At 45.1% G+C, this 17,015-nt stretch overlaps 1 protein-coding gene across 7 annotated transcripts in view; it reads left to right on the top strand.

Annotated features, from left to right (window-relative positions):
• The window catches only part of SPIRE1 (spire type actin nucleation factor 1), a 183,631-nt gene that overhangs the window by 85,794 nt on the left and 80,822 nt on the right, over positions 1–17,015 (top strand). For all 7 annotated transcript variants that reach the window (XM_063451583.1, XM_063451586.1, XM_063451585.1 and 4 more), the window contains exon 3: positions 7,617–7,847. In XM_063451583.1, coding sequence (XP_063307653.1) covers positions 7,617–7,847 — 231 coding nt within the window. The remainder of the gene's footprint in view (positions 1–7,616; positions 7,848–17,015) is intronic.

Genomic DNA, 17,015 nt, shown 5'->3' with positions numbered 1-17,015 from the left:
GGTGTACTTTGAACATCGGACAGTTTTAGTCTACAGATTGCACTTTGTCAACTTACTTTCAAATGTATTTATCAAAACATTTATGTTTTTGAGGTTTTTTTTGTTTTTTTAATTAAAAATGTACATCAGATACTTAATTAAAAAAAAAAAAAAAGATACTGTTTAACAATCGAGCAGTCTCAACCTTTAATGCTCAAATCAGAATAGGAAAAAGGCACAGTCGTAGAGGGACAATGCAAAGGTTTTGCAAGGTGCCACCAAGTCGTTTAATGTGTGGGCAAAATACAGACATCTTGGCATAAATCCCTTTTTATCGTGGGCTCACATCACAACCCAACGTGTCAGATGTTAAAGTGTGAGACATCACAAATTGCACTGTGCAATGATCCGTTGCCAGCACATCCCATCACAGAGAGAACCCATAAATAATGTACACCATAACAAAATGATATATGAACATTGTAAATATTAGAGAGGCTTTTTAGGCAGAATTAACCGCTAACTAAAGATACAGAAAGTAATGGTTGGTTTGAAACCGTAATGAAAAACTGCTGAATAGGGCAGTTCCTAAGTCTCCAAAACGGCCAACCCTTTTTTATAGTGAACATTTATTTTACTAAATTTTACTTAATTGGGTATTGCTAATCTGTCCCAATCATCCTTTAATACTTACATAAACAATAAATTTAATGGGATCCAATGCCAGGCGAAACCCCTTGCTCTGGTTTTACACCCCTTCTGATACCAAAACTCACATGGTCCAATTACATGCTTTATAGAGAAGTATTTGGTTAGACTGTTTAAGCACACGCAAATAATAATGAGGAGAAATAAAAACTTTGTTTAATTTGTCCTCTTCTACAGTTGCAGGAAAAAGTATGTGAACCCTTTGGAATGATATGGATTTCTGCACAAATTGGTCATAAAATGTGATCTGATCATCATCTAAGTCACAACAATAGACAATCACAGTCTGCTTAAACTAATAACACACAAAGAATGAAATGTTGCCATATTTTTATTGAACACACCATATAAACATTCACAGCGCAGGTGGAAAAAGTATGTGAACCCTTGGATTTAATAACTGGTTGAACCTCCTTTGGCAGCAATAACTTCAACCAAACGTTTCCTGTAGTTGCAGATCAGACGTGCACAACGGTCAGGAGTAATTCTTGACCATTCGTCTATACAGAACTGTTTTAGTTCAGCAATATTCTTGGGATGTCTGGTGTGAATCACTTTCTTGAGGTCCTGCCACAGCATCTCAATCGGGTTGACGTCAGGACTCTGACTGGGCCACTTCAGAAGGCGTATTTTCTTCTGTTTAAGCCATTCTGTTGTTGATTTACTTCTATGCTTTGGGTCATTGTCCTGTTGCAACACCCATCTTCTGTTGAGCTTCAGCTGGTAGACAGATGGCCTTAAGTTCTCCTGCAAAATGTCTTGATAAACTTGGGAATTCATTTTTCCTTCGATGATAGCAATCCGTCCAGGCCCTGATGCAGCAAAGCAGCCCCAAACCATGATGCCCCCACCACCATACTTCACAGTTGGGATGAGGTTTTGATGTTGGTGTGCTGTGCCTCTTTTTTGCCACACATAGTGTTGTGTGTTTCTTCCAAACAACTCAACTTTGGTCTCATCTGTCCACAGAATATTTTGCCAGTACTGCTGTGGAACATCCAGGTACTCTTGTGTAAACTGTAAACGTGCAGCAATGTTTTGTTTGGACAGCAGTGGCTTCCTCTGTGGTATCCTCCCATGAAATCCATTCTTGTTTAGTGTTTTACGTATTGTAGATTCGCTAACAGGGATGTTAGCATTTGCCAGTGACTTTTGTAAGTCTTTAGCTGACACTCTAGGATTCTTCTTCACCTCATTGAGCAGTCTGCGCTGTGCTCTTGCAGTCATCTTTACAGGACGGCCACTCCTAGGGAGAGTAGCAGCAGTGCTGAACTTTCTCCATTTATAGACAATTTGTCTTATCGTGGACTGATGAACAGCAAGGCTTTTGGAGATACTTTTATAACCCTTTCCAGCTTTATGCAAGTCAACAATTCTTAATCGTAGGTCTTCTGAGAGCTTTTTTGTGCGAGGCATCATTCACATCAGGCAATGCTTCTTGTGAAAAGCAAGCCCAGAACTGGTGTGTGTTTTTTATAGGGCAGTGCAGCTGTAACCAACACCTCCAATCTCATCTCATTGATTGCACTCTAGTTGGCTGACATCTCACTCCAATTAGCTCTTGGAGATGTCATTAGTCTAGGGGTTCACATACTTTTCCCACCTGCACTGTGAATGTTTACATGGTGTGTTCAATAAAAACATGGCAACATTTCATTCTTTGTGTGTTATTAGTTTAAGCAGACTGTGATTGTCTATTGTTGTGACTTAGATGATGATCAGATCACATTTTATGACCAATTTGTGCAGAAATCCATATCATTCCAAAGGGTTCACATACTTTTTCTTGCAACTGTATATTCTGACTGTGACACAGTGGCAGATCCAGAGCCTAATCTCGGGAGGGGCACTTGTAGATTATTTAAAGAAATAATCCAGGCACAATAACCACTAGTTATGGTGCCAGTAGTTCCAGGATCCCATCCCAGAGTAAGTAGTCAAGCCATTTAAGAACAGTTTGACAACTTACCTGGGGTCTGCTGGGATATAGGGCATAGGAGCAGTGGTATGTGTGAGGGGTGAAGTGTGTGTGCGTGAGGGTGGTAGTGTATGTCAGGGTTGCAGTGTGTGTGTGTTAGGGGTCAGTGTGTGTGTGTGTGTGAGCGGTTCAGTGTATATGTGAGGCGGGCAGTGTGTGTATAGGGGCACTGTATGTTTGTGTGGGGTAGTGCGTGTATGGGGAGCACTGTATGTTTGTGTGGGGGGGGGCACTGTATGTATGGGGGGGTCGTTTGTGTGTGGGGCAGTGTGTGCATGGAGGGTAAGGAGGCTTTTTAATAATGTATTTTTTTTTAATTTAATAAAATAAATACGTTTATGTCCCCTCCTTTCTTATCTTTACTGAGTGAGGATGGGGGACATTTCTCCATCCCTGGTGGTCCGTGGGGATTCCCTGGTGGTTCCAGTGATTAGAGTGAACTCTAGCCCGTAGCTCACAGGCTAGAGTTAACACTCGCGAGATCCAGAGCATTGCCGTGGTAACCACAGCAGCGCTCAGTGCTCGCGAGAGTAGGACCCGGAGGAGCTGCAGACTGAGCTCCTGGGTCCTCTCTCTGGTCTCCCCTTCGGTCCGTGAGGGCACATGGCAGGGCTGGCTAATGACAGTGTTTGTAACAGTGGTTGACAGGGAGCTATGATAGAAGCACCTATTTGTAGGATAAAGAGCTTTATAGTACTGCATTTTATTTTATTTTGAACACTTCACAAATACATATTTGTTAAATATACGTGAACATAATATTAAAAATCCTGGGAAGTTTTCTTTTACCTTTAAACTGTGCTGGAATTCATAGTCTTACAACATCCAAGTAGAACTATGCTTATTAAAGGACCACTTCAGCTTAATGAAGTGGTCTGGGTTCCATGTCCAGCTAGGTTTAACCCTTTTTTCTATAAACATAGCAGTTTCAGAGAAACCGCTATGTTTATAATAGGGTTAATCCAGCCTCTAGTGGCTGTCTCATTGACAGCCGCTAGAGGGCTTCCGCGCTTCTCACTGTGATTTTCACAGTGAGAAGACACCAGCGTCCATAGGAAAGCATTGTGAATGCTTTCCTATAGACTGGCTGATTGCGCGCGTGGCTCCTGCCGCGCATGCACATTCAGCCAAGGAGGAGGAGGAGAATCCCCCGCCCGGCTCTGGAGAAAGAGGTAAGTTTAACCCCTTCCTCCCCTCAGAGTCCGGCAGGATGGGGTCCCTGAGGGTGGGGTCACCCTCAGGGCACTATAGTGCCAGGAAAACGAGTATGTTTTCCTGGCACTATAGTGGTCCTTTAAATAGATGCGTTAAAAGAGCAAACCTCATTAGTAAAATTTAAATTCTGTAAATACCCAAAATTCTTTAACTACAAAAATAGGCTGGTAAACATCATGCACACAATATTTATTTGAATGTCAGAACAATACCCTTTTCATAAAGCTTACTTTTTATTTATTTTATTTTACTTAAAGATACACTATAGTCACCAGAACAACTACAGCTTAATGTAGTTGTTCTGGTGAATATAGTCAGTCCCTGCAGGCATTTTCACGTAAACACTGCCTTTTCAGAGAAAAGTCAATGTTTTCATTGCTCCCTAGGGGCAACTCCAGTGGAAGTCATTCAGACAGTCACTAGAGGTGCTTCCAGGGTCAGGGCCGCACAATGCTCTGAACTTTCCTCATAGACATGGATTGATTCAAAGAGGGTGAGGAGAGGCTGTTTGATTAGCACGGCATTTGACACCGTCCCCCGCCCTGCCTCCGTAGCTTAGATCATCAGCATTGGCTGAGACTTTCAATTCTGATGATGTCAGTCAAGGAGGCAGATTAGGGGCTGGGCAGCACCGGCAAACCTGCGCAAGTGGCGAGGGGAGCAAAGACCTAAATAGTGTTTTATCACTATAGGGTCAGGGATACATGTTTGTATTTCTGATCCTATAAAATTCCTTTAAAGCATTCCTTACAATTATGTTAAATGCAATAAATTCTATTTAATAGTTCATCAGGCTATATTGTAAAACATTTTCTTTAGTTATCAGGTAATATCCTAATATCATAAATCACTTTATGCTGGAAGGGTACTTTTTCTTGTTTCCAACTATGTCCTTGTGTTTAGGTGTTATGACAGATTTTAACTGTACTCGTTTTATCAACCTCGGGAAATGTGTGAAAGGCCGAATTGTGAGTACAATATGTTACGGTTTATTCACCGATATTTTTTTATTTTTATTTATTTTTTGCTTGTGGTGTTCTGGTCTACCTATGCTTGTATGTTGTATTAAGTTTATTCTATTAATATATTTTCTTTTTCTAATTGAGGAGTCTGTTGTATAAATATTCATTATGTTTTATACATCTCATAATGTTTAAATGTGCAAAAGAAATGTTAACCATCAGCATATGGAAGTTTTTTTTATTTTTTTTACGTTCTTATGCCTTGTGACCATAAGAAAATCTCCGTGTAACCACGGGATAAACTGTATGTCTTTATCATCCTAAGGGCTGCGTTGAAGGATTTGATTGTGTGTGTTTCAAAGAAATGTAATTTTTTTTACATTATTTTTACAGAGGCATGTGTAAAACTAATAGAGAATTTGCAACAAGCTTATCACTTGACTTTCAGTCACAAATTATAGCTTTTTATTCGATTCACATACAAGTGTGTTATTTTGTGTTTCCACGTCACAAAGGGGTTTATTTTACTCAATACATGACAGTATATTGTTGAGTCTTTGATTTTTATCTCTAAAATATTTGTGTAGGTTCTGGGATTTCAGAATATTTGGTGTGTAACAGTATTTTGCAAGGACCTTGGAAACTTTGTGTCAAAACAATTGTATTTGTGCTTATGCATTACTTTGTGTGAGTATTTTTCTTTATTTCTCCTAAATAACCTCAAATTCCATAAAAAGGCTGTTGATGGATCGATAAAGTTATTTAGGTTTTCAGAACAATAGCACACTCTTTAACCACACCCCCCTTCCCCTCCCTTTTTCGTTGGTTTGAAAAATCTGGCGATAAGCTGTAAAGCCTTTAGTTACAGGGATGCTAGTGATGGCCCTCTCATAAAACTCCTACACCAGCCCATTTGTTAAAAAAATAAAATAAAAAAAAATGTCATTGTTGGAACCAATGATTTAGCTAGGTCATCATGCTGGCAGAAATTACGAAAAATGATGCTTTGCAACCCATAAGATTGCCAAGGCAGATTTCTTGCCATGCATAGTATCACATGGTGATAAATTAGTATATGTAATGCTTCGTACTATCAGTCTGGATCTGCTTGTAAAGGTCCTCAATAGGATTGATTCTGGAGCACAGTGCTAATGTACAGAAACCGTAAAGAAACTAGACAGTAAAAATTAAACCCCAACTAAAATAAATGCAGTAAAAAATAGTGGCCCAAAAAACGCTCACCAACCTTTTTCAGCAGATAGATGTTGTATCTGAAGGTGGGACAATATAAAATATATCCTGGTTCTTTTCTAACATTGGGGAATGTCAATATTCCAAAGGCATGCAGTGTATCTTTATCTGCATTGTAATTGGTTGGAGGCATCGTTCATATTATTGCCATTTATGTGTTTCCGAGACGACGGAGCTGACCATTCTGGAATTTACCAACAAGTAGAGAGATTGATACGCGACAGAGCTGTAGTTATGCTTGTATTGCCACCAATAGGTGGAATATTGTAAGTAAAACCTGGAGGGTTGCTTTACTCATTGGAATTGTGAGGATTTGATATGAAAACCCCTTTTAAAGCAATTTTATATTGCCTCATATTGTGCTTTACAGCATAGTTGGTTATTAATTAGCAATACAGTCTTGTCTAGGGAATTGAGAGGGTAAATGCCATGTGGCAGAATAGTTATTGGATTTTATGAGCTTACATATAACAAAAACACTGCACTGCCCCTAACCATAATCTACTGAATTCTTAACATCATACGATAATCCTCATAAACACCAACTTTCTAGTATATCATTTTATAAAACCTCATGCTAAAGGAGAAGGCAACCCTAAATGCATTTTCCATAGCTGCATGTAGCAAACTGTTATACTGTTGGTATTGTTTTTGCAATCTATAACTTAAGCATCACTATCTGCTATTTACGACCCTGTGCCATTGGTGTCTGTAGAATGCAGTGATTAACTCCACTTACATACATTACATCTGGAGTGCCTTAGGGAGGATTTCCTTTTGACAGGCTGATAATTCAATTGTATGTAAAACACTGTTCTGTACTCCAGATCCTTAGGGAATGAAACAAATCATGATTTATTTCCCACCTATAAAAATTAATGCAATAAACATAATTCTCATCGAGTAGTTGAAACATTGTTTGTGCATGTAAAGGTAGGGGTTAGCAGGCACCAATTTCTTTCCCATAAAGGTGTCATATTATTCTGTAATGCCTTGGTAAGAAATGACTTGTGGTTGGGAGGAGGATAACCTGTGGATGAGTAAGGGGACGATTGTTTTATTTATTTCCTTTCTCATATCCCATTACAAAAGTTTGTCAAACCTGTTTGCGCTCTGGTGGCAAGTATCTATTAAAGAATTGATCTTTTAAGAAAAGTGTCTCCACCTATAGCAGTCCATTCAGCTCGATCAATTTTAGGTTCATAGCTTGGTACCCAAATGTCTGATTTTAGTGAATATACCCTTAATAGATGAGAGGCCTTAAAGGTACCATATTTGGTAAACTAGTGAACATCCTAACAATTCTATCGAAATATTTAAAACTGTTAAGATTATTAGAGCATTAATAGTTGGGTTTAATGTCAGACATGGAGTTATAAATTGTGTCCCATTAGATAACCATTCAGTACTCTATAATTCCAGTCAATAATACTTCCTTTCTTTGTTTCTATCAAACCATTACATTTCAGTTTAACGAACGCTTAACTTACATCTAACCTAATATTTTGTTTATCGATTTCCAGGTCATTGTATCTCTTGGCATCATCATTTACAAAGCCCTGGACTATGGGCTGAAGGACAATGAAGAAAGAGAGCTAAGCCCTCCTCTGGAGAAGCTGATTGATCAGATGACCAATATTGAAGAGACCGATGGAAGTAATGATGAAGGTTATGATGCTCTGGATGAGGAAGACGAGGATCATGAAGTAATTGAAGAGAGAGGATTCAGACCCTCGTACAAGAATGTCATGAAGGTTTGTGGCACTTTTTTTTTTGTAAATATAATTTTTATTAACGTATTTTCAATGTCTTTACAATAAAAGGTAAGCAAGAAGGAATAGGACTCGCAGGTCCCTGGAAACAGTAACAAGTAATAGTTGCTGGTGGGCTCACAGTCCCCAATAATACTATAGAGACTCGCAGGTCTCGTTCTTTTATGATCGATGTGTTTAGAGTCGTTTTTCATTAATTATCCTGATGGTGAGACTCGCAGGTCTCTTACTGTACTAGACGTTCGTGGATGCGCAGATCCAGTTGGTGACAATTACAATTTCAGGTATGTATAATGTTCAGGAGCCCTGGGGCTCTAGGTTAATGTCGTGGATGGACATCTTTAGCTTTCTATCGTGATCTTTAACATCCTAGCATTCTAAGATTCTACCCCCTTCTTCCTTAACAGTAGTTAGTTGTATTTGGTAGGTCATGTCTCAGCTGGGTTAGCCAGGTGAGTTCCACTTTATGTCATACCCTTAGTCCAAGCTCGTTAGTCCACTTCAGTGACTGACCCGTGTGTCCCTTTTTGTAAGTGTGGAGGGTGTCTCTTTCCATTGTCTCTAGCGTGTGTTTAGTGTGTTTTCGGCTGTGTCTTAGCGGTTGGTGTCTGTTTTCCACCTCGCCATGGTTGTGTGGCGTTGGTGGTCTGCGTCTTCATTGTGAGCCATGGTGTGTTTGATACCCTCCACTGATATGCGTTCTTAAATGTGCCATACGGCACCCTATCGTGGTTGTGTGTGATAGTGCTATCGTCGGGCTATTGTATTTCCCTGTGTCGGTTTCGTGTCCTGGTTTTGTGGGGGCGTATCTGAGTACGGGAGGTTGGGTTTCCCTGTCTATGATGGTCTGTTTGTCTCCGCCAGATCGGGCCTTCGGTTCGTCCAGGGTAGTCCCCCGTCCCTTTCTCTGGGTCTCTAAGGGTGCGGTCACTAAGTGTCCACGGCGTTGCAAGTGGCCTCTGGGGTGTCTTTGTGTCGGGTAGCATTGACTTTCGGTGTGTTCATACTGTTAAGTGGGGTCTGTCGGTGTTTTCTCTTTAGGAATGGGGGAAGGGTAGGCAGGTGGGGATGGGGTGGTCCGGTCCGTCGTCAGTCAGTAGTCCTCCGTCTCCCTGGGTGTTTAGTTCCCGTTTTTAAGTTGGGTTCTGAAGGTGAGCGTCGGTGATTGTCCTGAGGTCTTGTTGGAATTTCGGTTTCGCTGTCTCTAGGATCCAGTATGTCCATATGTCAGTGTATGTCGTCGGGGCAGTATTCGTCGTCAGTGTGAGTTCCTCTATTATCCTTAGTTCCTCCATTTGGTTGAACCAGGACAGCAGTGATGGTGTCACAGGTTTCTTCCAGAATTGGGGGAGTACTCGTTTGGCTACATTTAGTATCCTGATAGTCATGGATTTTTTATATTTTGAGTGGGGAACTGGTGTATGGTGTAGGAGCATCGCGGCCGGTTCCAGGGGGGGTGGTCGTTCTGTGAACTTCCCTAGCATGTTGTGTATTCCCCGCCAGTATGGGGTGATCAGTGCGCAATCCCACCAGATATGTTTCAGTGTGCCTTCCTCTCTTTCGCATCTCCAGCACAGACTGGATAGACTTGGGTTCATTCGGTGTAGGAGATGTGGTGTCTTATACCAGTACGTCAGGAGTTTGTAGGCCGTTTCCTGCGTTTTACTGTGTGTGGAGCAGTGGTGTGTTAGGTAACATATCGATTCCCATTCCCCTTCCGTGAGTGTGATTCCTAGGGCTGTTTCCCATTTACCCATGAAACGGGGTGGTTCGGTCGGGAGTTCCGACTGTAGCATGGAGTACAGAGAGGATATCCCGTGTGGGAGTGGGTCCGGTTGTGCGCTGATCCTCTCTATTGTGGTATATTCCCTGCCAAGCGCTGGCCCCTGTGGCAGGGTGTGAATGTAGGCTATTAGTTGGGCATAGCGAAAGCCGTGCATAAAGGTGGGGGGCGTGTCCTCTAGCATATCTGTTAGCTGTTTGCAGACCCCACCCTGTAGAGTGTGATGTAGGCGCGGGGATGTGCTCGGGATGATGTTTCTGAGAGCCCGTGGGTCTAGACCTGGGGGAAAGTCTTCGTTATGTGTCAGAGGCATAAGGGGGGATGGGTATGGAGACAAGTTCCCCTGTCGTTTGGCCTTCCGCCATACTCCCAGGGTGTTTTTCGTATATACGGACATGACATGTCCTTCCGTCTGGTCGCGTCTCCATGGAAGTCCCGCGATCGGTCTACCTGCCTCCATCTCTTCTACCGTCTTCCACAGCTTGTGGACCCCTTCCTTGGACCATTCTACAACCCTCTGTAGGTGTGTGGCCATATAATAAAGTTGAAAATCTGGGAGGGCCAGTCCCCCTTTGTCCTTGGGTCTGGTCAGTATGGAGAATTTTGCCCTAGGTTTCCCCCCGCCCCATATGTATCTGGTCATTTCTTTCCTGAGCGTGATGAAGAAGGGTCTCGGGATTACAGTGGGGATGGCTTGAAAAAGGTACAAGAGGCGCGGGAGGAGGTTCATTTTTATGACCTGTACTCGCCCTAGCCACGAGATATGGGGGTATGACCATTCCCGCATGTCTCTCTGAAATGTCTGTAGAATGACCGCAAAGTTGTCCCTAAACAGGTCTTCTGTGCGTTTGGTTAGCCAGATTCCAAGATATTTAATCTTGTCCTCGGCCCATTGAAAGGGGAAGCTACTTCTCAGGGTTTCCGCTCTCGTGTGGGGTACGCTAACGTTTAGGATATACGATTTTCCGTAGTTAATTTTCATATTTGATAGGTCCCCGAATGCCTGTAGTTCTCTCATTATGTTCGGTAGTGTGATGACAGGGTTGGTCACCACAAAGAGCAGGTCGTCCGCGTAAGCCGCTACCTTATGGTGCACTGGGCCTGTCGTCATGCCGGTCACGTCTGCGTTGTGTCTGATGTGTGTGAGAAACGGCTCCAGTGCCAGAGCGAACAGGAGCGGCGACAGGGGGCACCCCTGTCTGGTGCCGTTATGGATGGTGAAGGCGTTAGTCAGTGCCCCATTGACTAGTACCTGGGCAGTGGGCTCTCGATATAGAGCTTCTATCCATTGCCTTAAGTGGGGGCCCAGTCCCATGTGTGCGAGCGTCTCAAAAAGGTACTCCCAGCGTACTCTGTCGAAGGCCTTCTCCGCGTCCGTGGACAGCAGGAGAAGGCCTCCAACGGCCTTCCCGCCGCCGTGCATGAGGGTGAGTGCCCTGATGGTGTTGTCTCGGGCCTCGCGCCCCGTCACAAATCCCACCTGATCAGGGTGGATCAGAGATGGGATGTGCTTCGTGAGGCGCGTGGCGAGGACCTTCGCTAAGAGTTTGACGTCGCAGTTAATTAACGAGATGGGTCTATAGTTCCCACAATGTTCCCTGTCTTTGCCCTCTTTGGGTATAACAGTTATGTGGGCTGTCAGGGCCTGCTTGGGGATATGTTCCCCGTCCCGTACCGCGTTGAACGCCTCCACCATTGGTGGAAGTAGCTCTTCTGCGTATGTCTTATAATATTTCACCGGCAGGCCGTCTGGCCCTGGGCTTTTACCGGGTTTGGTGTTCTTGACTGCTATCGATAGCTCCTCTATTGTGATGGGCTCGTCTAGCGTTTCGGCGATTTCTGCGTCTAAGGTTGGCATTGGGTACCTCGTCAAGTATGTTTGGATCACGTGGCGAAGGCGGGCCTTCGCCGGTTCGGTCTGTGGTTGCGGGAGGGTATATAGGTCTGTGTAATATGCGCGGATTGTGTTCATGATATCCGATGGGAGTCGGTGTAGGGTCCCCGTTTTGTCCCTGATCCTGTCTATATATGTGTGTAGCCTCTTTTTCCGCAGCATAGCAGCCAGAAGCTTGCCGCTCTTATTCCCGTGTAGGGTAAAGAAAGCTTTATGTCTCGCAGCGTCTCTGTGGTGTTTAGAGTGGATTAGCGTAGCTAACTCTCTTCTGAGTTGTAAGAGTCGGGATTGGAGTGTGTGGTCTGGGTCGAGTTTGTTTTGGTCATCTGTGTTGTGAATTTCTTCGAGGAGGCTTGCCTGTCTCATTTCAGTTCTTTTCTTTATAATCGCCCCTTGTTGAATGTAATGTCCCCGTATTACGGATTTGTGCGCTTCCCATCGTACTGTCGGGGATGTGTGTTCGGCAGTGTTAAGGGATAAGTAGTCTCTAATTTTGTCGCCTATATGGGTTACGACCTCCGTGTTAGTGAGTAGATATTCGTTTAGTCTCCATTTCGGGGTAGTGGGGCGAAAAAGTGGCGATTTTAATTTGAGGGTGACTGGTGCGTGGTCTGACCAAGTCGCCGTTCCAATCGTGGCTTCGGTGACTAGGGAGAGGTCGTATTGTGTGGTGTATATGTGGTCTATCCGGGAGTATGAGTTGTGTGGGTGGGAGAAGAAGGTGAAATCCCTTGTATCTGGGTGGTGGGCTCTCCAGCAGTCAACCAGGCGGTGACTGCGGAGTAAGGTTTTAATGTTTTGCCGTTGTTGCGTGGGAATATGGGAGGAGCCTGATGATGTGTCCCATGTCGGGTCTAGTGCGATGTTGAAGTCCCCTCCCAGTACGAGGGTCCCCTCTCTGAACTCCATGAGTTTGCGGAGTGTTTGCTTGAGGAAGCGGTAGTGTCGTGTGTTGGGGGCATAAACTGTCGCGAATGTGTATTGGCGCTCGGCTATTTTCCCCTTAAGGAACAAGTATCTGCCCTCCTCATCCGTCATGCATGCTCCCCCCTGGAACGGCACGCTTTTGTGTAGTAGGATCGCTGTTCCCCTAGCTTTACCCCCGTGGTAGTCACTGTAGTAGCCTTGTGTGTAGTGGTGGTTAGTAAGTTTGGGTCTGGTTCCCTTTTTAAAATGTGTTTCCTGTATCATAACTATTGAGGCCCTCTGCTTGTGAAAGTCCCTTAGCGCTCCGGATCTTTTCTCCGGTTTGTTTAGTCCCTTTGCGTTGATAGTGATGACGTGTAGGGGTGCAGGTGTCAGGGCCATGTCTCTCGTCATGTGTGTATCGGGGAGCGTCTCGTCTAGTTCCTAGTCTCTCTTGTATGGGAGGTGTAGTAGAAGTACGTGTGTCGTGGTCGGTAGGGATGTCCGGAGTCAAGTATGGGTGGTAGTAGGGTGTGCGGGGGGGGGGAGGTAGGGTATGATAAAGGGTATGTCTCGGTCTAGCGACCGCTAGGTGTAGACGTCGGGGAGTCACAGTCCGCGGCACCACCTGTGGTGCACGTGGGTTGCTCACTGTTTGGTCGGCGTCTCTCCTACTAGGCGTAGGTCGGGTGTCCGGGCGTCAGTGTCGGCGTCTCAGTGACATGTCCCCTGGTGTCCCTGTGCGGCTCTGAAAAGGTGATTAGATGGGATGTGTTCGGCTTCCCCGTCTCGAGGTGTTCCTTTCTATGGGTTTGTGCGTGTTGGTCAACTCACGTACGTAGCATGTCCGGTCGCTACTGTTAAGTGTGGTACAAACATCGGTATTAGCATTATATCATTCAGTACAACAAGTATAAACAGTTAACTAGCATTTCAAACATTATTTTTGCAACAATGGAAGAACATCAAGAGTGTCGCTGCCCCTCTCTCCCTCGGTCCCCCCGGCTGAGCTAACTGGTGTGTCGTGTCTGATAGTGTTTTCTTCCTGGCTATTATCCCTCTGACACATCTGTTGGCTGGGGTCCCCGCCCCAGGTGGGCCCCGCCGGTGCCACCGCCCGCCCGCTCCCCGGAGTTCATCACAGGGCAGGCGGGTGGCAGCAGCCGGGCCCAGCCGGTGCTCAGGGCCCCCCTCAGCTTATGGTAAACATCGCATTTGAAATTATGAGACATCACATTGCTTACTATTCCCCCCCGCTACTCCCCTCCCCCCAGTGAGAGCCTCAGCAATGCCTATTGAGTCCGTTAGGTTACCCTACTCCACTGAGCCGTGGAGCCCGTGATGTGTGCTCGGTCTCTGTAGCTTCTTCGTCTCCGTAGGGGGTCGGGTCTCTCTCTGGAGTGGTTAGTGGCTGCGTAGCGGGATCAATTTGGTGTGTCCGAGGTCTCTGTTTTCTCAGGTCGGTGTTAGGATTGAGTGCTCAGTTTGTTAGTGGTGCCGGTGGTGGGCCTCAGGATGGGGGGTTCAAAGTGCCCAGTCCTTTACATGTTGGCGCCTGAGGGGCGCGTGGTTTGTTGCCTTGTTCTCCGAGGTCTCGGTGGTTGCTGCGGCCTGGTCTGCGTGTCGGGTGAGAAGGTGTAAAAGGCCATCGGGTCCGGCCAAGGCAGGTGTATCTGTGGCAATTGAAGTTCCCGTACAATGTCTCTGAGGTCGTCTTCGCTCTTTACCATGTAGGAGCCTGTATTCGTAGTGATTTGTAATCCGGTAGGGAAGCTCCAACGGTATCCAATTTTGTTGGCTTGTAATACTCTCGTGAGGGGGCGCATGGCCCTGCGGTACGCAAGGGTTGCCGGTGATAAATCAGGGTAAAGTTGCAATTCCACGCCTTTGTGTAGTATTTGCCTTTGGTCTCTGGCGGTTCTCAGGATATCTTCCTTAACTTGGAAGTGTAGTAGGCAACAGATGACGTCCCGTGGGGGGGACTCCGGTGGGCCTCTGGGCCTAAGTGCCCTGTGCGCCCTGACGAACTCGACGGGTGTATTGGGCGGCCTCAGCAAGAGGGCATTAAATATTTCCGTGAGAGTTTCACGGATCGGCGTGGTCTGGTCCAGTTCTTCGGGTAAGCCCCAGATTCTGAGGTTCTGTCTTCGCCCTCTATTATCTAGGTCTTCCATATGGAGGGCCATTTGGCGGAGCTGTGTTTCTTGCCTTTTTAGGGTGTCTGCGGTTGCATTCTGCGCTGATATGACACTTTGCTGTGTATCCCCTGTAAGTCTTCCCTCAGGGCCTGCAATTCCCCTGCAATTGATTTGTGGAGGGCCTCATTGGCCTCTTTGAGGTCCGTTTTCGTGGGCAGGTTGCTCAATATAGTCGCCCAGTCCAGCTGGGGAGGGGGTGGGTCGGGTGGTGTAAGTACCTGCTCGAGGTGTCCGCCGCATGGCAGGGCCGCATGGCTTGTGCCTGATGTTTCCATGTCCCCTGAGGCCTGAGCGGCCTGTTCCGTTTGGGCCGTGAGGAATCTGCGCATATTCGCAGTTTGAGTCCCCCTCGGGGTGTCGGTAGTCGTGGTGGCGTGTTGGGACCGGTGATTTTTCCCCATGTTGCTAGTGTTGAAGCTGGTGAGACGGGATTTTTATCGTAGCCTGCAGGGAGCTCCTGGTTCACGCCGCCATTCCGCTCGGCGCTCAAGCCACGCCCTCCCTCGGTTTGTGGCACTTTTAACATGTTTACAGGCAGTGAAATTATTTGATGAGATATTTGTATTATTTATAAAAGATATTGGACCCTTCCATGCAGTGAATAAGTAAATGTTTTTACTGTATTTAAGTCTCTCTTTGACCTACAGAGTGCTGAAAATAGACATCTCCCTGGAATGAACGCCTGTGTGGGCAGCGTCCATAATAGTTTGAATACTGTCAGGCTTTCCATAATAGTTATATTTCCGATTTCTTGTCAGCCATTAAAGGACCACTCTAGGCACCCAGACCACTTCAGCTTAATGAAGTGGTCTGGGTGCCAGGTCCAGCTAGGGTTAACCCATTTTTTTTATAAACATAGCAGTTTCAGAGAAACTGCTATGTTTATAAATGGGTTAATCCAGCCCTCAAAGCCTCTAGTGGCTGTCTCATTGACAGCCGCTAGAGGCGCTTGTGTGATTCTCACTGTGAAAATCACAGTGAGAGCACGCAAGCGTCCATAGGAAAGCATTGATAATGCTTTCCTATGAGACCGGCTGAATGCGCACGCAGCTCTTGCCGCGCGTGCGCATTCAGCCGAATGGGAGGAGGAGGAGGAGGAGGATCGGAGGAGAAGAGCTCCCCACCCGGCGCTGGAGAAAGGTAAGTTTTAACCCCTTTCCTCTCCCCAGAGCCAGGCAGGAGGGGGACCCTGAGGGTGGGGGCACCCTCAGGGCTTTATAGTGCCAGGAAAACGAGTATGTTTTCCTGGCACTATAGTGGTCCTTTAACATGAAAAACCTCATACAATATGTGCATATGCAGCTGTGAGTATCTTATTCATAAAACAACTATATCTGCCAATCTAATGATTTTCACAGAGTTGTGAAAAAGAACATTTATTGTAGAAGCCCAACTCGTGCCTATCCTGCATCTGAGCACCTCTTTTTTTTCACTGTCAATTATTGTTAAAACCTAGAAAGAGAATGAAGCATTATTTCAGTTTCCCCTGCTCATTTGCAATGTGTGCCATGACTATGTCTGGAGTGATCAGGATTGGGATGTAATTTTTCCAAGTTTTTAATATAATTACAGAGACAAACGGTGGTGGCTGGTGACGTTTTAAGATGGTGGGGTGCCAGACTCCTCCCCCAGAATCTTACTCCTCCATATACAGTACAGAAATACTTCTACAATTCACAGAGTTGAGCATAATACAGAGGTACTCATTCAAAAAAAAAAAAAAACAGCTAGACACAACAAAAAGATCTATAAAAAAAATACAGAGAGGTGAGTACAATACAAAGAAAACTATACCACAAACCGAGCTGAGAAAAATACAGATATAATACACAGAGCTGGCACAATGGGAAGATACCATAACTATCCCACACAGCCAGGATCACTGTAATCAATTACACAAAGCTGCAATACAGAGATACCCATACAGTACATGTCTCTGTATAATGCTTCAGCTTCCTCTCTCTTTCTAGCCCTTTCTTAGCTTTCCCTTGATCATGATCTCTTCAGTAGTGCTTCTGCTTTGATACTCTTAGCTCTCTATTAAATATTGCTACTGTTATGAAACATGTCAGCTACTCCATTCGCTCTCAGCAGACAGTGTGCACATGGTTAAAGCAACAGGGTAATTATAGACTCATTAGCATTGCAGCTGACAATATAATTAAAGGATCACTATAGGGTCAGGAACACAAACATGTATTCCTGATCCTATAGTGCTAAACCCACCATTTAGGTGGCTTGCCCCCCTATAAAAGTTTAAAGCTCACCTTATCTCCAGCGCCAAGCGGGGTCTGCTGGCGCTGGCTCCGACCCCTTTGTGACATCATCAAAATGGCCAATTTTTTGCCAATCCAATGCTAAAATTGGCA

Source organism: Pelobates fuscus, chromosome 4, assembly GCF_036172605.1.
Source record: "Pelobates fuscus isolate aPelFus1 chromosome 4, aPelFus1.pri, whole genome shotgun sequence".
In the NCBI taxonomy this organism is placed as follows: Eukaryota; Metazoa; Chordata; class Amphibia; order Anura; family Pelobatidae; genus Pelobates; species Pelobates fuscus.
The sequence above is the reverse complement of the archived record's forward strand: the minus strand, read 5'-3'. Positions and strand labels throughout refer to the sequence as shown.